At 39.9% G+C, this 26,168-nt stretch overlaps 1 protein-coding gene across 2 annotated transcripts in view; it reads right to left on the bottom strand.

Moving 5' to 3' along the window:
• Positions 1 to 26,168, bottom strand: part of HECTD4 (HECT domain E3 ubiquitin protein ligase 4) — a 5,422,508-nt gene that overhangs the window by 61,267 nt on the left and 5,335,073 nt on the right. For both annotated transcript variants that reach the window (XM_044068422.1, XM_044068423.1), the window contains exon 74: positions 25,430 to 25,625. In XM_044068422.1, the coding sequence (XP_043924357.1) occupies positions 25,430 to 25,625 (196 nt within the window). The remainder of the gene's footprint in view (positions 1 to 25,429; positions 25,626 to 26,168) is intronic.

Raw genomic sequence — 26,168 nt, 5'->3', positions numbered from 1 at the left:
ATATCTCCAGGTTCCCTCTTTTTTTGGCACCAGAAAGATTTGTGAATAAAACCCCTTCCCTATTTGATCTGGGGGAACAGGTTCTACAAAGACTTAGAATGTAAAGACTGAACTGTTTTAAATAATCCTCTAGCAAAAGTCCTAGGACCCCTCCTGTTCGGTATATACTTCTCAGAGGTACAGGCAAGCATAGGAGGACTATGGCTGACCAAGTTTGCAGACGACTGCAAACTAGGGGCCATAATTGATTCTCTGGCTGATACAGACACCCTCCAGATGGGTCTCACTGAGACGGATACCTGATGTCAAAATCATGGCCTCAAGCTAAATGCCAAAAAGTGCATAGTCATCCCCTTTGGAAAAAACGAAGTACCCACGAACTACCACATAGGTGGTAGTCCCCTAAATACAGAAAATGTAATAAGGGATCTGGGGTCCCAAGTAGATAGTAATCTCTCCTTTGATAATCATATTGCCAAGGTGGTTAGAAAATCCTTCTATGTGACCCACCTAATCACAAAAGGGCTCGCATCTAGAACAAAAGAGGTTATTGTGCCTCTCTACTCATCACTCATTAGACCCATCATAGAATACAACGCCCTATTTGGGATGTACCTTACAAGACACCTGCAACAGCTGGAAAGACCACAAAAGTACCTCACCAAGAGGATTACTGGCCTCAAACAGATGCCCTATGCAGCCCGACTCACGAAACTCCAGCTGTACTCGGTTGCATACCGCTTACTCAGAGGTGATCTCTGCCTGACATACAAGGCCATGTCCAACCCAGATTTGATGGACATGCTCCACCTAAAAAAAAAACAAATCCCGGAGAGCCACATGCTCTAGAGATATAAACCTCACCACAATGATAAATAGGACATGCTGGAGGAATAGATTCCTATCCCAGAGACTCCTCATGCTTTGGAACAGGATTCCAATATACATCAGGCAGAGCCCCTCACTAACGCTCTTCAGGAGAAACCTTGACTGGTGGATGGGAAACACAAAATTTACCCTGGGGATCACTGCAGTGGCTCTGCTGGACAGTGGTGCAGGGAACTAATGGCTCTGCTGGACAGTGGTGCAGGGAACTAATGGCTCTGCTGGACAGAGGCACAGGGAACTAATCTAAGGGGGTGGTGAAAGCCAACAGATTCTGGCTAGGCTTATAAATGCCCTTGGGCAGATAGCCTAGTACTTACCTATGAACCTAAAACCCAGCCAACCTTCCTTGTCTGCCATAGGTGACAGAGACACAGATAGAGAAAAAATCCTAATTTTATCGTTCCTTTAACCTCCGCAGAAAAAGAGCACCCTGAAGAACAGTCCTTGCCCCGACAATCAAGCTGCTCAGGGCAGATTCACAAACAAACAATATCCATTCTCTCCTGTGATGCAAACAAGAGTGGCTTATCCCTTTTGTTCAAAGAGGATAGCTGAACAACCACAGAGGATGTGCATGACTCTCAGACCTTAGTGGCTTCCTGAAGAGAAACACCAGAGGGACAGACAAACTGATAAGTAGTCTGAGGAACCCGATATGGCCACAACAGTATCACTCATCAGTGGCCGAGATTGAAAAGGAAGTCACAGTCAACACTGAAGCCTCCTGTACAACTTTTCTTTTCTTGTAGATCATGAACAGAATGGGAGCCCGGTCTATGTCCGTAGTGCAAAATGTGTCCGACAAGCAAATAAAGGACCCTGACTAAAAAATTAAAGTTTGAGGTAAAACTTTTTAGTGACTACTAGTAAAATCAATCATCATTACTCTAAACAACAATTTTTGGCACAAAAGTCATTCTTTCTCTTACAAAAAAAGGTAACATTGGAAGCATTCCCAATGGAGTACTTATCTCCCCAGCTTTGAAAAATTCCTTGTTGACTACTGATTTCTCAAAGCTGTAGCATAGGTAGCTTTGACAGTATGAAAGCCCTGAGAATTTAGCATCCTAACCACTGACTCAATACCACTCTTCTTGAGCTGTGCATCAGTGAAGAGCAAAAGTATAGTTGGCTGAACCAGCACCCCATCCCCTCAGCTCTTCAAGTGAAGAGCAAAAAAAAAGGACTTTCCTGTATTAAGCCAATCAGTATGACCAGCTAATTACAGATATTACAGACACATCTCCCTCCAGCTCATCCATCATTGAAGAGCCAAATGCATAACATGCCTCCAACCCCTGCCCAATTATTCAGGTCTTATTTATTGGCTCCCGCCCTCTTCCATTTTATATGAAAAAAAAAAATAAGACTTTCTTCTTATAAACTGTACCAAACTGCTTGCTACAGTTTATACCCTGCCTGCAGGGAGTGCTACAGTGCTCAGATTTTAGATAAAAAAATAATATTTTTCCTAATTTTATAAACGGTAGCAAACTGCTTGCCACAATGTAAACAGTTTGACCGCATACCGAGCATTACAGCACCCAGGTTTGACCACAAATGCAGTACCGTTTTTTAAAAGCCAGTACTGAATTAGATATCAGGATTTAATCATGATTCCCCAACACTTTGTGATCAAGGCAGTTGCCCCTCTCACCCCCCCCCCCACCCACCCAGCTACCCTATAGTTGATTAAGTGTGAAAAGTGCCCTAAATCTTTGAAAGCTGTCCGGTTGTCCACTCCTTACCAGGACATGTCTTGTACAGCTTAGGCTACTGCAACAGTGATCGAATGGTGAAAACAGAAGATGTGACTATGGAAACTGCAAACAGCTACTTCTGAACCCCCTTCCAACAGAAGTTCATTCTTATCACAGAAGGAAATTCAATTTGGGCAGTGGCAGTTTTCTGGGCCAGATGTCAAATCAAACTCTACCAATACAAAAAAGGAACAAAGCACAATATCTGCCAGACAGTCTGCCAACAAAGAATTTGTCAATGAAAGTGATTAATTACCAAAAATCTCAGCATCCATCAATGATGCCAGCAGCAACCTATCCAGCTACTGATGGCAGAATGCAAGAAGGCTATCAAAGGGTTTCCCTAACACCCAGACAGCTGTAAAAGCAGGGCTGGGCACCTCTTTCTAAGGAAACTGAAAGGTAGGACAAGAAAATAGAAAGAGGAAGAAACTGACTATTTAGAAACCACTGAGTAATGCTTGGAAGACTGTCAGGCTCCATTTCAAGGATAACAGAAATTGGCAAAATCTGTACCTAAGGGAACAAATCTAACTCTTATCAGTTATAGAAGTATTCCTTGGTGGAACAGACATTTTATTTAATAGTAAATTGGGTATTTATCAATGCTTATGGCACTTCTTAATTTCTTTTTCAAAATTTTACTCCAATGTTTTTAATTTTGCAGATTTTCTCTGCAGGCCCCTGCTGAAAATTGATCTTTTAGAGCCCAGGGATACCATCTTGGTAAACAAACGCAATAAATACTTAAGAATTTTCTATAAGTGTGCCTCAAAGATCATCTGAAAATAACTACTTCTTACTAAGAAGTGCAAAATCCAGAAGTCTGATCAAATTTTAAAGATCATAACTGTAATACTTAGAACAAAGTATATGAATGTGAGAGAATAAAAAGTGTCATGCTCTGGAATCTGGAGAATCCCTCCCATGCTCTGAGGTACTGCTTATCTCAGAATTAACATATGTGAGTATCAGGGCTGTGCAGGGGCAACAAATATCCCTCCCCCTGCAAAAAAAAAAAATCCTTTTAGTATGTAACAGCAATTTACAGAATGTGCTGCTTTTGCTTGAATCTCCCTTTATTTTTTGAAGTGTCAGGACTTGCAGGACTGGGCCAAGAGCGCCAAAAAACATCTTGTGACACATTCTACCTTTTAAAAACAAATAAGCATCCTAGATATTTAACAAGTGCAGCCAATTAATGCTGCAGAGAAATCAAAACACAAAGTAACAGCACATAAAAGAAAGATACATTACTTTGTTATCTACTGTAATTCCAGAACTTCATAGAATGAAATCAGAAACATCTTCATTAATATACCCTTTCCATTTTACAAGGGTTCTAGAAGCACAGAAACATCTTCATTAATATACCCTTTCTGTTTTACAAGGGTGCTAGCAGCACCAATTCACAACTGTCTCCATTGAGAGTCTACCCTTATTTCTTGAGATGGCTCCACACTCATCTATGCCAATGGAAAAGCAATCAAGATAAGAAGATCCCCACCTCAATTGTTGACTGGCAGTCCAAACCACCAGGAAGGGAGAATGACTAAGCTAGAGCAAGCTAATAAATACAGGAATTCATCATCACGGGCTTAGAGGAAGAAGTCAGACTCTTCTTGTTTCAGTTCATAATAGATCTGGAGTCAGGGTAGATGCCTATGTAAGTTATCTAATTTTCATGGATTGGAAATGAATAGGGTCTTCACCAAAGCATGCTTCAGGAGAAGAGTTTACACAAATGGGAGGCAGAAACTGTTGAAGACAGAAAGACATTAAGAACTGTCCTAGTAATGTCTGCCCTAGTTTGGAAGTGGTGTTCCAGTACAGGTGCTTGACAAATGTATGATTAATAGACCAAGTAACAGTATCACATATGCCTCAGACAGAAAAGTAAACCAAAGAAGAGAACAAAAAAATATCTTGCTTAATTAGCTTTAACTGGCCCTGACAATGACTTATCCACAAGGGAATAACATATCTAGAAGGAAGTTACTAACCACAATGCAACCGTTTACTTTGTAATACCGTTTGTTTTTCTGCCTTAAAGTTGTTAGAATTTTTTAAAGCAAGCTGTTCAATAAACTTGACAAGACTTTCTCTGCATACGGTGTGTTAAAAATAAACTCCCAAACCCAAAGAATTTGATTTCTTTGAAATTTACATTGACAACTGAACCAACTGGTTCAAAAAGAAATCTGAAACTATTTGTAGAAGAAATTTGGGAATCCTCTAGGATGTACTATCCTTATGAAAAAATCAAATCTATTTTTTCATGCCAAAATGTGTAAAACGCAGAAATCTTCTTAGCTGAAAAAAAGATATATATAAGATGATCGTCCAAGAGAAATACTTTAAATTACAAAATTCCAAGGACTCAGACTGTGGAAAAGTCAAATCCTCCAAGACAAAACTAAGTCTCAACAAGCAAAAGAAGCCTTAACTTTATTTTTTTAAATAAACACGTCCCCTTAAAATGTCTTGGATACTGGTAACCTGTCTAGGTCTTACCAAAGCTGGCCAACAGAGCAAACTACTTGCATTCTAAAGAACGTGCAGAGCTGGTATAATCTAACTGCCAAATGAGCCCTTGGATGACCCTAGTAACTTCAATACTAGGTTTATGTGTTGGCTTCAGAAACCTAGCATGAAGTTGCAGCATCCAAGGGCATAGAAAGGAGTCAGAAGTCTAGGTGAATATCCTACTGCTGTTTTTTAAAGTGATACAGGAAGATAATTTGTAAATTGTACAAGAATGGGAAAACCAAATCTCTAGCTGTCAAAAAAATATCATGCTTGCAGATTCCTTCTTAATTTTCAGAAAGACACTCTGAATTAAACATAAGATGTGTAGGGGGTACACAAAGTGCATTTGTGTTAAGCATTCACAGCAGCAGTAGATATTCAATATAATTTTCCTTTGTCTCAATGTTTCACTTTTGTGTACAACCAGTGCCACCTAATAATTCCATCCAATGCTACTTTTAGTAATGATCAGTGCCTTCAGATTAGTTCTGTGTGGAATGACAATGCAGGTTACTAGGAAGAACAACTGTATAAATATAGACAGCACTAAGACATAGCTTTTATGTTTGCAGTAGAGTCCCCTAGTTAAGAACTTAAACCACTGAAAGGGTACAGAGGTAATATGCACTGAACACTCCCATACAAAAATGTCCACAATAACTGGCACAAAAGATGGTTTATGTATATAATTATAACCAGCAAGTCAACAGCAACCTACGCAGTCTCCTGCATACACATTTAGCAAAGGCAGTGATAAGACCGCCTCTCTTTATGGTACAGTTATGGTAAATTCAAGAAGCAGCATTCATGGCCACTTTTCAGCATACTGCAGGAACGCACTCATATGCCACCTTCCCAGTCAGGCTCATACGAAATTCCCCCATAAAGGGTGGCACCAGGCTGTTAAGTCACCTCAAAAAACATTCAGCCACCACAGCTCAATTTTATCAGACAATTTGGAGGGTGTGTGCTAATAGTTAGCCCATGTAAAGAATACTGAAAATCTACTACTATGGCAAGCAAGTCACTTAGCAATACTGTATTACATCTGCTAAACATCAAATTTCTAATAATTTTTAAAGTTATGAACAAAGGAGCAAGTCTCACGCCCCTGTAGAAACCTCCCTAAGGGAGGCGGTTAATGTGGTAGCACTTCTCGTAGAATGGATTTAACCTGACATGATAAAGGCATAGCAGCAGAATCAAAATAAAATACAATGAAGCTGGTACTCCACTTAGAAATGGTTGTTTTCAACCATTTTGCCCAATATACATGGTGCAAAGAGGGGGAAAAACAATAATTAGGTGCTCAGTTGCCCTGTGTTCTTTCTTCCTATCAATTTTAAGGCCAGAGTACTTCCAGGAAAGCCAAATAACTGAGGAGTTTTTCACCTTTGTTCTTCAAACAATTAAGTCAAAATGAGATCAGCTGAATCTTTTAAGTGCGATGGTAAACATCATCTTAATGCAAAAAGAAAGTACTTGCAGCTAAAATGACTGACTGTGAAATACAGTAAAAGGCTCTTTGCACATCAGGCGTTGTACCTTATACCCTTTTCTGACAGATGTCACATCAGTCAATAACATTGTCTCCCAATAAAGAAAGAAAGAAATGTTCACGGGTGAATTACTATCTACCTTAAAACGAGTCTTAAAACAAGGTTTATAAAACAAAGTTTCAAATCCCATTTTAGAAACAAAACGTTTTGGGGGGGGGGGGTTCTAATGCAAAAATTCTCCTCTAGAACAGTCTAGCAGTACGAAGGGAAGATGTCACTGGAACCAGTGGAGCAAATGTTCAGACAGCAGAACAGTGCAACATAACGGAAGGTAATATAAACCAAAACTCATGAGCTGAGAGAAGTAATCCTCTCCTTTCACAAATCCACCATTCTTGGATAGGCCCAGAACCCAGACTTGCCTACTTCTTATAATACTAGGAAAAAAAGCCAAAAGATTATGAATCAAAGCATCAGCTTCCAAGCAATGTTAAGAACGGAAAGGCATGAAAGAACAATATATCTTTTCCCTCCCAAGGAAAGAAAACATGGTTGTTAAAAACCAAATGGGCTTTTTACCAGTACTATTTAAACCACAGGGCTTGGAGGGTAAGATTACAACAGTTACTTTCTCAAGTTCTGCTGAAGAGTATCCTGGTCTGTTGTAGGAAACTTTGGAGGGTGGGACTTATCTGAAACATTCCTCTTTTCATTGAACTCTTGTGTACTCCAGGATATAAGGTCACTTGCATTACTTTTTGTTTCAGCTTTAATACAATCCACAGCCTTACACATAATACTAGCGAGACTAATATGTCTAATTCCCACATTCAATATAAGTATCAACTTTATGCAAGGACACACCAACAACTGTTCTCAATACCTCTGGGATAGAAATGTTTGCTTGATTTTTAACTCCACAATTTAGACATGCAAACTCCAGACACAGTGACTGCAGGTCATGACTGAACCCCAGATTTTGTGTTGTGATGCAGTTATCTTACATAAAGCCACCTTAACAAGCTTCTGAGTGCATAACCAAAAATCAAGTAGACATTTGAAATGTCGGGACCTGTAGAGTGAGTCCCGAAATCAGGAGACTGAATGGCCAAAAGAAACTACTTACATATACTAAGAAAGAGATGCCATTTCTCAGAATATTCCCTTTTCTCTGAGGTATGGCAATCTCAGAGTTGGTATCTATATAAGTCTGGGGGGGGGGGTGCTTGCCCCTCTGCAAAAACAAGTTTAAAGGAGAGGAATGATTTCCAAATTTTCGCTCCTCTCCTGTATTTTCTGTCTTTTTTTCCCAGCTTGTTGGCACTCTGCATTTCAGTTTCAATACAGAGCCCAAACATCATCAAATAGAGTTTATTTATTTATTTGTACATGGACTGGGCCAAAGAATCATGACCAGGGCCAAAGTCAAAACAAAGATGTAATACACTGCAACAGAAATATATGACAGCATAATGTTTAAGAAGATAAACATTTTCTAGAAAAATTTTGAATATTGACCAGGGTTGAAAGACTGCTGTTTGATAAACAAATAAACATTTTCTACGAAAAAAAATCTTGACTCATTCTGAAGGATTGTAACTCATGCATTTACTTAACATATTTTAGAATTGTACAACCCCAATTTGAGAACTCATAATGAACTATTCTTAAGTGAAAATAGAAAAAAAGGAGCTACCTCTGCAACTTCAAAGCCATTCCTAAATATAGCTAATACCATTAAATCTGACAGGAGAAGAGAAAAGGTAGTGTTGAATAGTTAGTACAGTAAACTTCAAGTAAAGAATTAAGACAGAAAGGAAAAACTAGTAAGTTAGTTTAAGAAATTAAATGTTTTTTTCCTCAGTTAGATTTTATTTACCTTCAACTGCAAAACACTGAAAAGTATCTAACTGGTGTTTTCATTTTCAAGGTAGTCAGAGGATGGTTGAGGGATTAAGTGAAAGCAGATTAAACTTAAATGAACATTGTCATGTGTATTTTTCAGGTCAAGAGGGAGAACATTTCAGACCTGTGGACCTAACTCTAAGAAAGCCTTCTACCCTGAAATATCATTCAATGAAAGAGAAAAAAATGGCTATCAGGGACATACAGTGTTTTGTTGAAAAGAAGAAATACAAACTGCACAACAAAATCAAAACAACACAGCCATTCTCATCAAGCCTTCTGGGGTACAACAAATTACGAAACAATATGAACCACTTACCACGATGCTGGGACATTATTACAAAGAATATTAAAATATGAAAAATACAAATTTTTAGCTTTTGATGGAAGTAACCTTTTAATCTATGCACATCTAAATGGCCAAATGGTAGTGAATGACTGGAAAGAACAGCACAGACTCTTGCTGTCACTCAACAGGAAATCCAGGACCCTGGTTGAGTTTATGTCCAAAACAGAGTTCTACCCATGCTCTTTAGGTTCAGTTAATATAGCTTAACTTTTCTGACAAGCAATTGTGAGTGAAAGAACTGAATATGAAATTTCAAAGACGGCTGCACACTGAGTAACAGCTTAATTCTAGCTCTCCCAGTGTGAAAACAGAAACTTAGCAGAGGCAGCCAATACATTTATATTTCTGTGTAAATTTCAGTAACTGGCTAGTAAGTAGGCTGCCTGGATGCCAGGAAAAAAGAAATACAGAGGACCTGAAATAAAATCAGATACAAACGGTGAGGAAAAAAGACTGACTGGGAAAAGTACTGCAGCTGCTCAGCAAAATGTAGTACAATCTCCAGGCATGATTTCCAATAACCTACAGGAAAGTATAAGACAACTGCACACAGACCAGATTAAAATAAACAAAATACTGATGGAGTATGTCAACTCAAATAACAAAAGGCTGGAAAATGGAAGAGGCTTTAAACAGATATATAGATCAGGTGATAAAACTGCAAAAAACATAGGTTGAAATGAAGAAAAGTCTGGCTGAATATGAGACTGCTCAAAAAGAGATGTTTCAAATAATAACAGAATTAGAGGACAGAGCATGTAGGGAAAACCTAAGCATTTCTGCTACACCAGAGAAACTGAAAGGAACAGACTGTATTCATTTATGAAAGCACAAATAAGCAACTGGACTGCTATTCTACAGCAGGAGGTGTTAACTGAAAGGGCACATTGCATGCATGTTCCAAACCTGGCTATGAGAAAGCAACCTAGACCTTTAATAGTAAAGATGCAAACCTACCAACAGAAGGAGTTGATTCTGACAAAACTGTGGCAGAAAGACCAAAGTACTAACAGTGGGAGACAGCAGAGTACTTGTGGAGAATGATTATTCATTGTACACCAGGCAGAAGGGGAGTAAACATATTCCACTATTCAGGGAATGTCAAGAAGTGGGCATGAGATTCAAAGTAATGTACCAAGCTATCTTCAAAATATTCTTCCCTGGGGGGACAAAATAATTTTCTGATGAAGTACACACTAAGGAGAAACTACAAAAGTTTGCCCAACAAAAAAGTGAGCTGTGAAACAGGAGGATATTTTGCTTCTTGTTCTTCTGGTAATAAAGACCACAGACAGACTGTGCCAGTGAAACCTTTTCCAATGTTTCAACGTAAAATGGTTGAAAGATGGAAAAATGCACAAGAGTTGACTAGAAGAACTGAGAGTCTGTTGGAAATGAAGCAAAGACAGCATTTGGTAGATGGAGACGAACAGGAATAAAACCAGTAACTTGGGAACCCACAAATGTGGGATTACAAAGCATGAATTATATTTGTGAAACATGACAGAACAAGAAAATCTGGAAATATTAGACTTTTTTGGACTTTGTTAAACTTGTAAGGGACTCTAAAGTATATGCCATACTTCATGTCATTAATGTTCAGAAACTACTTAGCAGAGGAGGAGAAACTAAACTCTAAGCAAAACAATTTTTGTTCTTAATGGTACTATTTTCACAGTGCATGATTTTCTTTGCATGCTATAAAGTAAAGTTTTCTCAGTTACTTTTAAGTATAATTGTGATACTAATGTAAACAGGTGTGCCTGTTTTTTTTTCTTTCTCCCTTCTTTCTTTCTTTCTCTTGTTCAGTTTTAAGAAATGTAGGCACTACAATGTAAAAAAAAATAAATAACAAAAGTCTGGTTAAAAGAGCATGATAAAAGAAAAAAATTGTGTGCCTTTTTCATTCTTGCATAAGGGAATAACTGGATTAAAGCCCTTAGCTTGATCTATTAACAAGTATTAAGAGAAAGCAAGAAAATTCTAGTAAATAAAGTATGATTTGTAGCAATTTTGCATCTGGTCCTTGTGTTTCCAGTAAGCAATCTGATAAAGAGAAATGGATAACAGATAATGTTTGCTGAAATCATTCAAGTGTTTACTCAGCTGGGAGAGCTATAAAGATGAGACAAAAACAGACACCACTAGGGGGGTATTGGGTGTGTTTTTTTTTTGTCTGAGGGCTTTCAATAAAACAAAAAGTTTTGCAAGATGTGACATAGGCTGAAATGGATATGACAAGAAATAACTGTACAAAAGATCAACCTGCCAAACAGTGTATACATGTTAGACAAAAGCTGGATCTAGACATTTAACAAAAAAAGTTGTTATACATAAAAGGTGGGAATAATTTTTTACTACAAAGATGTTTTTTGTAATGTCTTTAAATGTCAATGGTCTCACAGATAAATAAAAACTATATTAAAAACTGTACATTGCAAATAGCTATGCTACAGGAGACACAACTGAAAAGAATTGAACATGAGAATTAGATAAAGAAAGTTTTTCAGGATGGTAATGTAATGTCTTTAAATGTCAATGGTCTCACAGATAAATAAAAACTATATTAAAAACTTTACATTGCAAATAGCTATGCTACAGGAGACACAATTGAAAAGAATTGAACATGAGAATTAGATAAAGAACGTTTTTCAGGATAGTTAATCAGTGGAACACCTGGGACAAAGGAAAAGAGGAGCACTTATATTAATTGCAAGAAGAGCTCCAAAAGTGATAGAAGAAGATAAAAAAAGATAATAATGGTAGATCTGGAGTATTAAGGGGCTACTGGCATGGAAGTAGGATTACAGTGGCATTTATTTATATTCCATCTAAAACTGCTATAATGGAGCTTAAGAAAATTCTGGGAGAAATAATCAGCTTTCAGGAAGGAATATAACTTGTACGTGGGGACTGGAATTTGATTTGCAACAGTGAAGATGTGTCTGGAGGCCCAGAAGGGAAGATATAGCAAAGGATAGCAGATTATTGAAGAAATTTATGAAAATATTTTGCATGGAAACTGTGAATTCAAAACTAAGAGTTGAGTAAATTTACATATTATTCCCCAAGATACAAAAACTAGACTAGACTAGCTAGAATTTACATTTTACAGGAACATGTGCATTCAATTGAAGGTCTTGATACATACCTAATGATTTCAGATCATGCGCCAATAATAACTAAAATAAAAACACAGGGTAATGAAATAAAAATGAGACACCGGTGTTTTCTCACCTATCTGTTGAAAAGAGAGGAATTTAAGGAATAGGTACTGGAAATTATTCAGGAGCTTTTAAAGAAGATGGAAATTTCTTCTGAAAATATAGCTAGGGAGTGGGATTAAATTAAAGTAGAATTTAAAAATAGGGTGGAAATAAAAGAAAGGGAGTTGTGGTTAAGAAGCAACAAGAATTGTTTAGAGGGACTGATGAATGTTAAAGTATTACAAAACAGGGGGATCTCACAGAACAAGAGGAGGAGCAACTGCAGAATGCTAAACAGAAAATAAGGGATTACCTTGATAATATGCATGAGTTTAGAAAGAGTGTTGCTAAGCAACTGTTTTTTTAATAAGTCTAGAGCACAAAAACTTTTAGCACAACGACTCAGGCAACAGAAAGTAGAAAGGGCCGTCAACAAACTTAAGGAGCCTATAGCAAGGAGGATAACAAAAGATCCTGTAAAAGTATTAGAAATATTTCAGACATTCTACTGAAAGTCTGTATAAAGCAGAGAAATATGGAAATCAAAAAAAGATATAAATGGAAATGTTTATGGAAGAATTAAATATGCCAAGGTTACAGGTAGATGAGTTGCAATTATTAACCGTTACTATAAGAACAGATGAGATAAAAATGCTGATGTATAACCAATCTACAGGAAAGTCTCTAGGAACAGATGGTATTCCTGTAGAAGTTTGGAAGCTAGTAGAGAAAAAAACCTAAAGGGGGTAAAGATCCATCAGATCCAGATTCATACAGGCTCATTTCAACAGCAATCCATGATTATAAAAAGTGTCTACGTCTTAATGGTTAAAATAATGGCAGAAATGATGCCACAACTGACAGCTATGGATCGATGTGGTTTTGTGGAGGGGTTGCAAACATATGACAACATTAAAAGAACATTGATGATCCAGAGGTAACCAGAATGTGAGAAAATACCAATGCTGTTGGTGGGTCTTGATGCAGAGAAAGCATTTGACAGGGTTAGCTGGGACTTAATGAGCAGGGAAATGGAAGCATTTGTATTCCCTGATAACATTATAAGGTTGATTAGGAACATATATTGTTATCGGAAGTGAAAATTAAAGCAGGTGGGTTCTTCTCTGTTAATTTCTGTTTGAGCAGAAGAACCAAAAGTACAGTTTTGTACCTACCATAAATATAGATGTTTGAGTGTTCACCCTGCTGCAGTCATCACACTTGGGTTATCCTGTTGTCAGGCGGTCCCGCAGTCGGCCGGAATTCCAAAGTCTTGGTCCGGCGTCGGTTGCTGTCGCCTCTTCCCTGACGTCAGTGTGCCAGGGGTATATATAATGCAACCGATGCCATTTTCTTCAGTTTTTCTTGCCCCAGATGTCAGGTGCCCCCAAAAAGGTGGTCAGAAATTAGTACCAAAAGGAGTAACCACAGCACAAACACAAAATCCCTTCAGCTATAAGCAAATACATCAGTAAGGCATAGAAGAGATTTAGCCAGTAGATCAGAGGGGATGGAGGGGGGGTAACCTGGACTGCAGCAGGGTGAACACTCGAACATCTACATTTATGGTAGGTACAAAACTGTACTATGTTCATCGTGTTACCCTGCTGCAGTCATCGCACTTGGGTTGAATCCCAAAGCTAAGGTAGGGGGGAGGTATCATAGAGGGTTAGTGGAGGCTATAAGGCCCTGCAGAACTGCAGTGGCGAAGCCCGACCTGGACTTTGAGTAAAGAGGTAAGTGATAGTGTTTGGTAAAGGTGTGTACTGAACTCCAAGTTGCAGCTTCTAAAATTTCCTTGGTTGGAACCCCCCTGAGAAAGGCTGTAGAGGTAGCTGTTGCCCTGGTAGAGTGGGATCTAATGGTAGCAGGAACTGGTTTCCCATGATGGGTATAGCAGAAACGTATGCAATGACCTATCCATTTAGAAATGGTTTGCTTTGATATAGCTTTCCCTTGAGAAGCTGTAGCATAGGATACAAAGAGCTGGTCAGATTTTCTGAAAGCCTTAGTTTTGTCCAAATAGTAACAAAGCTGCCTGTGAATGTCCAAGGAATGCAGGAGTCTCTCACCTTTGTTCTGTGGATTGGGGAAGAAGGTGGATAAGTGGATGGTTTGATTTAAAGCTACACTGGAAACCACCTTAGGCATAAAGGAAGGATTAGTTCATAGAGAAACTCTGTCTTGATGAAAAATGAGGAAAGGTTCCACTGCCATTAGTGCCTGTAGCTCTGAGACTCTTCTAGGTGAAGTTATTGCTAGGAGCAGGGCAGTCTTCCATGATAGGAACTGTAGATCTGCAGAGAAAGCTGGTTCAAAGGGAGGTAGCGTTAGTTTTTCCAGAACAAAATTGAGGTCCCATGTTGGTGTAGGAGCTCTCCTGGGTGGTCTAATGTTTTTTGCCCCTCTGAGGAACTGCCTTAGAAGAGGATGTGAAAATAAAGGTGGATCCGTGTTGTAGTGAGCTGAAATAGCCGAAGCATGGATTTTAATAGAGGAAAAGGAAAGTCCTTTGTGCAACATCTCAGCTAAATACTGTAGCATGTGAGGCTGAATTGTGTCTTGGCCTTTAGCTTGGTTCCAGGCACAAAACCTTTTCCATTTGTCCGAATAAGCCTTCCTGGTGCTTGGCCTCCTGGCTTCCAGAATAACATCTAGAACTGCTTGTGAAAGAGGTGCTGGTTGGATGTTTAGATGATTTGCCATGCAGCCAGATTTAAAGTTTTGAGCTGGCTGTGAAGAATCTGATTGTTTTGTTGTGTGAGCAAATGGGGGATTTGAGGCAATATCCATGGTGGGCTGTGGGCCATATTTTTCAATAGCGGATACCAGTGCTGGTGTGGCCAGTCTGGGGCTATGAGAATCAGTCGTGGTCTCTCCTGTTTGACTTTCAAAAGAACCTTTGTGAGGAGAGGCAATGGAGGGAAGGCATATAATGCCAGGTTTTTCCAAGTGAAAGAGAGAGAGTCCACTTTCCAGGCTTGATGGTGAAATGTCCTTGTACAAAATTTTGTCAGTTGATAGTTTTGAGGACTGGCAAACAGGTCTATGTCTGGAAGGCCCCATTTTTGAGTTATCATTGCAAATATTTGGGGATCTAGTTTCCACTCTTGGGGATCCTTGATGTTTCTGCTGAGGTCATCTGCCAATGTGTTCTTCTGTCCTGGCAGGAATTGAGCTTGTAACTGGACTTGGTAGGCCAGAGCTGTGTTCCATAAGGTCATTGCTTGCCTGCATAGAGGGTAAGAATGTGTACCCCCTTGTTTGTTTATGTACCACATTACTGTGGTGTTGTCCGTCTTTATTGCAAGTTGTCCTGGATGTAATAGATTCTTAAAGGCTGTCAGAGCTTTCTGTACAGCTGGCATCTCTTTTTGATTTATGTGCAGATTTCTTTGATCTGCAGTCCATAGGCCTTGAATACATTGTCCTGCCATATGTGCCCCCCAGGCGTAGTCTGAAGCATCTGTTGTGATAGTTTGCCTGGCTGGGGGCAAGGTGAAAGGCTGACCCTTGTTGAGGTGACATGTCTGTGACCACCACAGAAATTCTTGTTGTCGGCAGGGAATGAGAGATATCACTGTGTCCAAGCTGTGGCTGTGTTGAGACCATATGCTTTTTAGGTACCACTGTAATTTCCTCATATGCAGCTTTGCAAATGGTATTATTAGTATGCAAGATGCCATGAAGCCCAAAGCCTGCAGAATTTTTCTTGCAGTTAATTGGGTCTTTGTTGCCATTGTCTTGAAATATTGAGTCAGTTGTAGATGCTTGTCTGGCGTAAGATAAGCCTTCTGGGCCATTGTATTCAAGCTGGCACCCAGGAATGTCATTTTTGTGAGGGTACTAGTTTTGACTTCTTTTCGTTTACTGTGTACCCCAGGCAGTTTAGTAGATGCTTTACAAAGGGCAGATGATGTAAGAGAATGTCTTTGCTTTCTGCTTGGATGAGGCAGTCGTCCAGGTATGGATATATCTGAATTCCTCTTTGTCTGCAGTATGCAATTACTGGTGCCAGGCATTTTGTGAAAACTCTGGGCGCAGTAGATAAGCCAAAGGGCAGTGCAGAGAATTGGTAATGGGTTGAACCTGCAATGAAATGGAGGTATCTTCTGCAACTTTGTCTGATAGGGACATGCAGGTATGCCTCCTTGAGGTCCAACGTTACTAGCCATGCTTCCTTGCCCAACATGGGAAGTAGCTGCTGTAGTGTTAGCATCTTGAATTTGGGTACTTGTAAGTAAGTGTTTAGAATTGAAAGGTCCAGAATTGGTCTCCAGGCATTGTCCTTTCTGGACACTCGAAAGAGTCTTGAATAAAATCCTTGGCCTTGGTCTCATGTAGGTACCAGTTGAATGGCTCTCATGTCCATGAGAGCTGTAATTTGCTTTTGTGCCTCTGCCCATTGATTTTGTGGCAGGTTTGGCATTCCTCTTTTCATTGGCAAGGTGTGAAAGTGGAATCTGTATCCTCGTAAAATTATGTCTAGGACCCATTTGTCCTTTGTGACAATGTGCCAGTTGTCTGCAAAAAGTGCAGTTTTCCCCCCAAGGGGGCTGCCAAGAGAGTATTGCTTGGCCAGATGAGGTGCAAGTCATTGAGTTTGCCTTCTGGTGGTTTGAGACCTGTCTTCTCCTCCCTTCTGTGTTGTAGAGCCCCATTGGCGAGGTTTATACTGGGCTTGTGGTTGTCCTCTGCCTCTTGGGCGTCTGCATTTACCCCTCTGTGGTCTGTCAGTGGCTGGAAAGGACCAATTTTTTGTTGGCCAGTTTTTGCTGAAGCGAGGGGGTTGTACTTGTAGGAAGTCTTTGACTGTCTGCATAGATTTTGCCTTATCTTCCATTTTCTTTAAAACTTCTTCTGCTTTAACTCCAAAAAGAACATCTTGCTGTAAGGGAGCATCTAGTAGTTTTGCTTTAACATGATCAGGCAGAGTTTGTTCCTTTAACCAAGCATGCCTACGTATAACAGACCCAGTGACAGCTGCTCTGCAGGAGGCCTCCAAAGAATCAAACCCACATTGTAAGGTATGTTTGCCCACCTGCTCAGTGGCGTGCAACAGATCCTGTACTTCTTTCAATTCAGATTGTTGAGGGAGAGAGGTTATTCTTTGCTTTAACTGAGAGATTAGAAATTGTTGATACTTAAGCATGTGAAATTGACAATTCAGTGCCCTCATAGCTAGTGTGGCTGAGGTGTAAACCTTTTTCCCCCACCTGTCTAGAGCTCTGGAATCCCTCTCAGAAGGTACTGGGTTTTTAGCCATAGAAGCCTTAGCCCCCTTGGGACCCTGTGAGATAGTCTCCGGGTCAGCTACAGGGCTTTTGTAAAGAAATTTGTGGGAATCGGGCACTCTATAGTATCTGTCAGGCTTAGCCGGAGCAGGAGGTAGAGAGTCTGGGTTGAAACTGGATTCTAAACAGACATCATCCACAATGTCCAAAACTGGTGGGATGGCAAGTGGTCTGTGTTGGGGGGAGTAAAAGAAACTCTCTGAGCCTTTTCTTTGAATCAGAGTAATCCTGACCTTCCCAGTGAAAATGTTCCCTCATAGTGTGTAAAGTTTCCCCAAAGGAGTAGTCTTCAGGAGGAGAAGCTGAGGGAATAGAGTCCTCAGCATCAGAATCTTCATAAGGAGAGAATGAGTAGTCTTAGTCCTCAGAGGAGTCTGAAGAAATGGACATTTGCTCAGAGGATGCATAATCTTCCTTTTGTCAGGAGGGGGCTGGGAACCCCTGATTAAAGAAATCAAATCTTCAGTCATTTTGAGCATCTGTTTCTTAGGCATGGGGCCTTGAACAGGAGACTGAAGTGCAGTCCTTTTAGATTTAGGAGGAGTCTTCGACTTAGAAAACGTTTTAATGGTGAGGGTCGTCGGTCTGAAAACGCCTTCAGAAACCGATGGTGTTTCTGTAGTACCGACGTCTTTTGTAGCAAAGTCGTCGGAAGGGCCTGAAGTAAAAGGCTGCGTCGGCCTGGCACATTCCGTCAAAATTTCCGTAGCGGTTATGGGTTCCAGATCTGCGGTAGTCAGGGGCTGCGTCGGAGCCTCACTGAGGACCGGAGAACCAGAGACTGGATCGGCCGAGGCCTCGGAATCTGGCTTAGGCCTGGGCTGTCTGTCCTTATCCCTGCGTTTTTTGTGCATGCCAGTAGTCGGTTGCTCCAACGGCATGGTGTAGTTAAATTTCCTACTGAAGTAGTGTCATGCGAAATCAAAGCGTCTTTTAATAGTACGCTTATTAAACCTAGCACAAAACCAACAAGAAGTGACATCGTGGTCTGGGCCTAGGCAAGGTATGCAATAAGAATGAAAATCCTTATGAGGTATTTGCTTCCCACAAGAAATACAATTGTTAACTTTTTCTGACATCGGTCTGAGGCAAGAAAAGTTTCCCCAACGGGGTACTTAGCTTTATAGAAGATTTCGGTCTGAAATTTGAATTCGAAAATCTCCGGAGTCAGCCGACCGGCACTTGCGAACTGCTTCTGCTTCGGGCACCGCGCTGCAAGAAAGACTGGAGAAAATGGTGTCGGTTGCATTATATATACCCCTGGCGCACTGACGTCAGGGAAGAGGCGACAGCAACAGACGCCGGACCAAGACTTTGGAATTCCGGCCGACTGCGGGACCGCCTGACGACAGGATAACCCGAGTGTGATGACTGCAGCAGGGTAACACGATGAACATCAGGGATGTCCTCTTTCTCCTTTGTTATTTGCTTTATATTCAGAACCATTGGCAAAGAAAGTAAGGGACTCATAAATTCAAGGATATAATTTGTATGGTAGTCAAGAAAAGCTGTCTCTATTTGCAGATGATATGAGTTTATATCTTATAAAACCAGAAAAGGATATTTCAGTGTTGTGGAACATTTTGAGATAGTTTCAGATCTTTTTGGGATACAAAATGAATGAAGCTAAAACAAAGGCAAAAGCGGTAAATGAAGTACCCACGCACAAACTGATTCAGTAATATGCATATTTACAGGGACATGATAACATTAAGTATTTAGATGTATGGATTAAAAATTACTGCAGTATGATAGCTAAGGATATGTGGGAAGAGACTAAACAAAAGATAATACAAAAACTGGAAGCTCTGCTACATAGATATAGATAGGAAGACAGAAGCAGTTAAAATGTTTTAGTCCCTTTAATCTTATACACAGGTCAGGCATATTTTTATCAATCAGAGGAGATGTGCATAGCAATTAATAAAGAGCTGAAGGATATTGTCTGGGAGGGGAAGACAGCAAGAGTCAGGTGGGATAAGTTGATTCTTCCAACAGAATGAGGAGGAGTGGGATTAACTGTTTTGACTGGGTATTTCAGAGCTACACAGTTAAGCAGAAATCTATAATTCAAAAGGAAAGTGGTGATGATGAAACAGGGGAGAAGCTCAAAAAACAAGGAGAGACTAGGATTTTGGATGCAGACCTTTAAGGAGAATAACAATAACCATACAGAAAAGTATATTCATAAGTAGTAGAAAGTATTCTAGGAACTAAGTCAGCATGGAAATGGAGAAAGGAGGTTCTGCCAATAGGGATGACTGCAATTAGGGATACAGACATTAGACAAGAGGGAGCTAAAATTTATTGGAGAAAACTGAAAAAGGAACCAAGGTATTGGCAGCAAATAATTAGAGAGAGAAAGGCAATAGAATGGGAAAATGCCAAGAATTTATGTAGACTGCAGGTCAGAGATTGCCTTCCCCATCAAGAACTGATAACAGAGTATAGGAAAAGAGATAGAAACTGGGGGTGGTTAAAATGAAAGACCAGCACTGGTACAGTTTTTAGTAGAATCTAGAACAGAAGCTGCTGTTAAAAAAGGAATAATTAGTGGAACATATAAAATATTGCATAATAACTATAAAAATCAATCAGAGGAGGTTAAAAAGGATTGAGAAGAGAGATTGGATTACGAATTCACAAAAAAAAAAAAAAAAAAAAAAAAACAATGGGAGATATATGTTTGTCTCCCAAATATGCAACAAAATCTAGAAGGTTTAGGATCTTTGCTTGGAAATGTTTACATAAGATATTTTTATACCCAAAGCAGACTCCACAAAGAATTTTTCCTGAGGTAGACAGCAAATGTTGGAGGTGTGATTGGGAATAAAGAGTTAATTGGGAACATATTTTCTGGGAGTGTAATGAGTTGGCAGACTTTAAAGATTCCCCTGCAGGCAACTTTATAAGAGAGATTGGATGAGCAAATTGGTGTAACTAGGGCAATTATTTTTCCGAGCTTATGATAAAGAATTAGAATTGCCTAAACATAGTAAGGCCTTGCTGAGTCTAATTATGGTGGCTGCTAAAAAAGCAATTACTAGAAAACAGAAATTAAAATCTATACCAACTATACAAGAAGTACTGAATACAGTAACAGAGACAAAACAACTAGAATTGAGATCTTTAGAAAAGGAAAGAAGCAAACTACATACAGAAAATGGAAACTGTGGGAACAATACATACAAGGGAGGAATGAGGTTTAAAAAAAGAAAGGACTTAAATGAGCTATGTAATATTTGACTGAAAATGACGGGGTAGATTATAAGTGATGTAGAATGTTTACGACTGGATGTGTGTCAGTATAGTTTGTGATGTAAAATGCTTGCAACTTTGTGTCAGTACGGTTTGTTTTCATTTATATAAATGCATGATTGCCTATGCCGTAAGTAGTTGTTGTGTCTTTCGGCTATTCCTGGATAGGGGTCGCCACAGCGGAACTCCGGTCCACTAATGATTGGCAGTAGATTTTTACGTGCCGAGTTGCCGGCCCTGACGCACAACCTTCATTGAAGGTACGCCCATTCATGCATGTCTCCACACAGAAGATGCTCTATCTGAGAATCGAACAGGACAACGTCTTACTGTGAGGCGACAACGCTACCGCAGCACCACCACTGCAGGTTTAATATATGTAATGCTGCTTAGGTTATCTGATATACAGCAATACATGTGAAGTATAATTTTGTAAATGTGAACTTGTTAATACAGTTTGATTACTAGTATATAAATGTAAATTTGACTGTGTCACAAGTGATAAATTCAATAAAGGCATTTAAAAAAAGATTATGTCAACATGGTTTGTTTTCACTTATATAAATGTATGATTGCCTATGTCATAAGTGATAATTTAATAAAGATTTTTTTTTAATAAACAAGAAATAAGAAAAAGTGAATGTGCAGAGCCTTCTATTGCCAGTCATTAGTAAATACAGAACACTAAAGTCATGAAAAATGGCACAGGGCTGCCCTGAAGATTAAGCTCAAGAGTTACTAGGTTACAAAAATATAAAGCTCCACCAGAAGTTGTGAAGTTAAACAATATTTAAATAAATTAGACTTTGTTTCATCATGAAGCCAGACAGACAGTGAAAACCACCTTTCAAAGAAACTGGCATAGGTGCCTGACAATCACAGAAAAAGGCCAAAAAAAGTTATCTTGGTCTGGGGTTTAACTTGCATGGTTCTGTATGGGGGGGGGTCAACTAAATGTTCTTGCACTCACTGGCTCTCTTGAATCATGCTAGACAGTACAAACATTCACAAACAGTGTTTCACATGAAATTGCAATGTCTGGGAATATACTAAGTCTACTTAACACCATAATGGTATACAACATGGGAGAAGCTAACATGGCTTGGGCTCAGGTAGACCCAGACGCCGTTAGCTTTTTTACTGCGTTCTATTCTGGAAAAAATACATAAATCCTTGTCATATAAAGCAGATCAATAAATGGACCTTAAAAGAAGACTCAGACATGCGTGTGACCTTTGGTATGGTATGCCACTCAGAGGTCATGGATTCAGAAAAAATAAAGAGGAGACTTCCTTTTCTCTCTCTCTCTCCTTTTGATTATGCAACATCTGGGATAAATGATGCCTTACATGCTTCTACTTTTCAGACAAAAGCTCAGGAAATGGCATCAGAAATACCTGGTCTAGGTATCTAAACCTCTTCTGCAACATCAACAAATGGTTTGGAGACAGACAGGTATATCTTACAGAGGATACTACTGCTCTGGGACAGACTCCCCATTCACATAAAACAAAGCTCATCCCTGTCTTTTTTCAAGCATAATTTAGATCTATGGAAAGAAAACAGAAAATTTACACCAGAACTGCCCCCGTACTACTAATGGACAAAGGCAGCTCCTAAATGCTTTATCCCATGCATGGATCCCATCATATTATCTATGGTATATTCCCATTTATTTTCATTAAGGGTAATATATAATTATCGACCACTGGATGGGTAATGCCAGTATACAACTAAATGGGATAGGTTATTTTGAGCACAAAAAGGAAAACTGCCTAGGCTTAAAATGGCCTGCAAGGGCAGCTAGCCTAGTAGTTACATATGAACCTATAAGAGATTGTTTTGACCTGCAAATGGACATGATTAGTAACAGGCTAAGAAGGCATTTTAAAATCAGTAGAAGAAAGTAGGTGTCCTCTTGTTTGCCTATGATTGTTTCTGCACTGATTTCCTTGACAGGGAAAGGGTTTCACTGTTCTGGCACAGCTGAAGCATTTCAAGAATTAAAGTCAATTAATGGGCCCAAATGGGTGAAAAGAAAGGATTCAATTGCAAAGGGGCCTTCTTCTGGGTCAGGATGAAGGACACTATAGCAGAAAAGCAAAACGTCTACTGAAGGATCATCTGCTCTAGAGAATATAGCAGTAAGATGGACCAAAACCTCATCCCTGTTGGAGATGATTGGGGCACTAAACACCAGATGACAGTGCAGACCTCACCAAATAGTCTGTGAATGGAAACCACTGGGAAGAATTCATAAAAGAAAAATAACTCATTTCCTGCAGGGGAAGAAACCTACCTCGTAAGTGATGCTCTTCTACTTATGGTGCCTTTCAAATCAGAGCTGCCTCTTATGGTGCTCCCTCCTAAGAGGAGCTCAGAGGAGTAGTGTTTTTGTTTTTTATTTTTTATTACTGCTTTTAGCAAAATCATCCTATATGGCCTTCACAGAAAGAGTGATATTTGTGACGTCTATGCAAACAAACTCTGACTGGTTGTTTGGTTCCACAAAGAACAAGGAACCACATGCGGGCCTTAACAAAATCTTATGCCAACAGCTGCAGCTCTGGAAACCTTTTCATCAAGGTCTGAAAGAAAGGCACTGAGAACTAAAACATCGTAACCACATTTTATTCATGTGAAAAAACAGGTCTTCACTCTGGGCTCTGTGACACAGACTGATAAACCTCTGACTAAAATCCAGATGGCTAGATGATGATTAGTACCTCAGAAAGCTGGAGGAGCTGGAGAAGGATGGGTGAGAGAAGCACAACATGTTTTGGTACGCTTGCCTGGGAGGAAGGGTGACCTGGCACTTCAAGAAGAGTGTCACAGGCTGCTCCCAAAAGAACTGGCCTTGGGTGGGAGGGACATGAGTTCATTCAAGGTGGTGTCGTAGCCCTTGCAGGAGCATGTCTGGGAGCTGGCATATTTCAGTATCAGGGACACAGGCAATCCATCCACTGTGATGAGGAGCCCATGTCATAACCAGGGGAGGGGTTAGTAGCATATTTAAGAAACTTCTCTAATGGCTGCCAAGATGGCAACTCCATGGATGGCTCTCCCCTCCCCTCATGGGAAACAAATGGTTTGGAACTGGTCTTGCCGCATAAGGAACAAATGGGCCAAAATGACTTTAGGGAAATGCTGGTTGGCAGGTAGTGGAGTGCTAAAAAATTACACTTAATAAACAGGTCTCCTGCAATGCCACAATACTCAATGAATGTGTAATGGTAGAATGTGTAATGGTAGAAGAAAAGAACTGAGAAGGTGTTTGCCTGACATTTCTCACGGTTTCTTTTTTGGCTTCTTTGCCACCTATTATTTCTCCTCTATAGGTTTTAAAATCATTCATTCAGCCCTCATTATTCACAACAGAGGTGAAATACGACCAGTGGTGGCCATCAAAAAGGAAGCCATAGAGGTGTTTTTCTCTGCTGCAGTAAATACTTTTTCAGCTATTTCACCATTTCAGAGAGATACTTTCATAGTGGCCTGAGGGGTGTGCTTCACCCCAGCCCACTATGGCAACCTATGTTTACGGATGGATCTTATTTTTTTTTCCAGGTGACTTTTCCCCTCTGCCTGTTGACTATCAAGACTCCCTTACCAGATTCAAGCCCATTAATTCCCTAGCAATGGGTAATCTGTCTGGAAGGACAGTCAATTATGCAGACATTAGGGAGTTTGCACTATTACCAACATCCTTGCAACGGCAGCATTTTTGTTTAACTCCATAACTCCACCTCTAGGCAGGGGAGACAGTATAGACACATCACTAAAAGAGACTCATAATTCCCTACTTCCACACAAATGCATGAGCCCATGCAGTTGCTAATGAGGGGCTACATCTTGAGCCATAAGTCTCCCCCCTGCACACCCACTGTAATGCCGCTCCTTCCTCTAATGGATTAAGTCCATGTGCTTCCTGGTCCACCCCACCTAACCCTTGCCCCAAAGGATGGGCATACTCATTCTTCCCGGGCCACTACTGTCAATGCCTGGGCCACTAATCAAGCTGGATTCACTTGGGCTATAGTTGAGGCTTTATTCCTCTATGCCACTGGATTTGGCAGATGGATCCTAATTGTCCTCAGGACAGAGAAATACCTCCCATCACCATTTTCCCGGTATCACCCTCATTCTTGGCAATCAGCTAAAGGACTTTTTGTACACATCTTAACTCCATCTCTAAGACACACTGAGTAAGTGAAGCACCAGCAATGCAAGCCTCAGGTGGCATCAGCATATGCCCCAATGCCTACAGAGATGTGTACACTGCTTGTTGGGCACTCACTCCCAATATAATGCCATCAGTCATAGATACCCACCTCCACCGAGTATCCAAATATTGCTGCAGACTAAGCAGCCATCCCTCCTTTCCAGAATGAGTGAGTTGGCAATGGCCATTCACTTCTATCCCTGTCTTGATTTCTCCACTGCAACAGTCAGTATTGAAACTTGAGTCATCTGGGTCACAGTCATGGCTTTACCCCTTTGCACCATGGGGCAGACACGGAGTGATTGATTTGCTGTGTCACCAATAAGGGTGGAAACACCTCCCCCAATCAACAAAAAAAAAATGCTAGTTAGTCGTTCAGGTTCACTGAGGATTGCCATTTTGTGACCAGGAAATTCAAAGAATTGAGACTTAAGAGCAGAATTAAAACTACCTTAGGTAAGATTTTGCATCACAAAAAAGCAAGGGATTGCATAAGTTTAAAAGAGAATGTAACTGTACCTTCAGAAATTCTAAGTTGATGTAAGGAAGTCCGCAGGTCCTTAGCTCCATTTCAAGTGGTGTTAATACGGTTGTCAGCTGCAGTGGAATGATAGAGCCCAAGCCAGCTAGTACTGCAGTCATGCATTCCACATTCTGCATTTCTTGTAACCGTAGGTTTTTTACTGCTGAAGCATATATATTCTTATTCTCCCATCTGCAATGAAAATAAAGGCATACATTTAAAATATTTTACCATTTCTATTCATGTCAAGTTCATCTACAAATGATCAACTTCTTGAAAAAATTAAGTCAGACAGAACTATTTTATGTCAATGTATTACCACTTCTAAGGCCAGAAATTCACTACAGATGACAAAGCCAAACTGCAAAATGTGCACAATAACAGCGATGAAAGCATAAAACAATACCCAAGGTCTGGCTAAGGACACTAATGAGGTGAAATGCTGGTGAACTGACTGCAGAAGCAAACTTGGTAAAGTGGCTATGCTGTCAATGAAGCAGTCCTCATAATATGGAGTGCCCTTCTCCCACACAAGAAAAACCTCCATTGCTATAAATAAAAAGTATTACTACACAGCTGCAGAGTGAATGCTGTAATTAATTCATGTCATCTGGGGTCATGAAACGCTTATGATAATGTCTTAAACAGAAAAAAAATGCACTGATATTAATTCCATGGTCTCTGGCTAAAACAAGGAAGCAGCTAAGCAGATGGAATTCAGAATAGATAATCACT

This window comes from Protopterus annectens, chromosome 4.part0 (assembly GCF_019279795.1).
Source record: "Protopterus annectens isolate FY-2018-M chromosome 4.part0, PAN1.0, whole genome shotgun sequence".
In the NCBI taxonomy this organism is placed as follows: domain Eukaryota; kingdom Metazoa; phylum Chordata; order Ceratodontiformes; family Protopteridae; genus Protopterus; species Protopterus annectens.
This window is presented reverse-complemented; position numbering and strand designations above follow the sequence as displayed.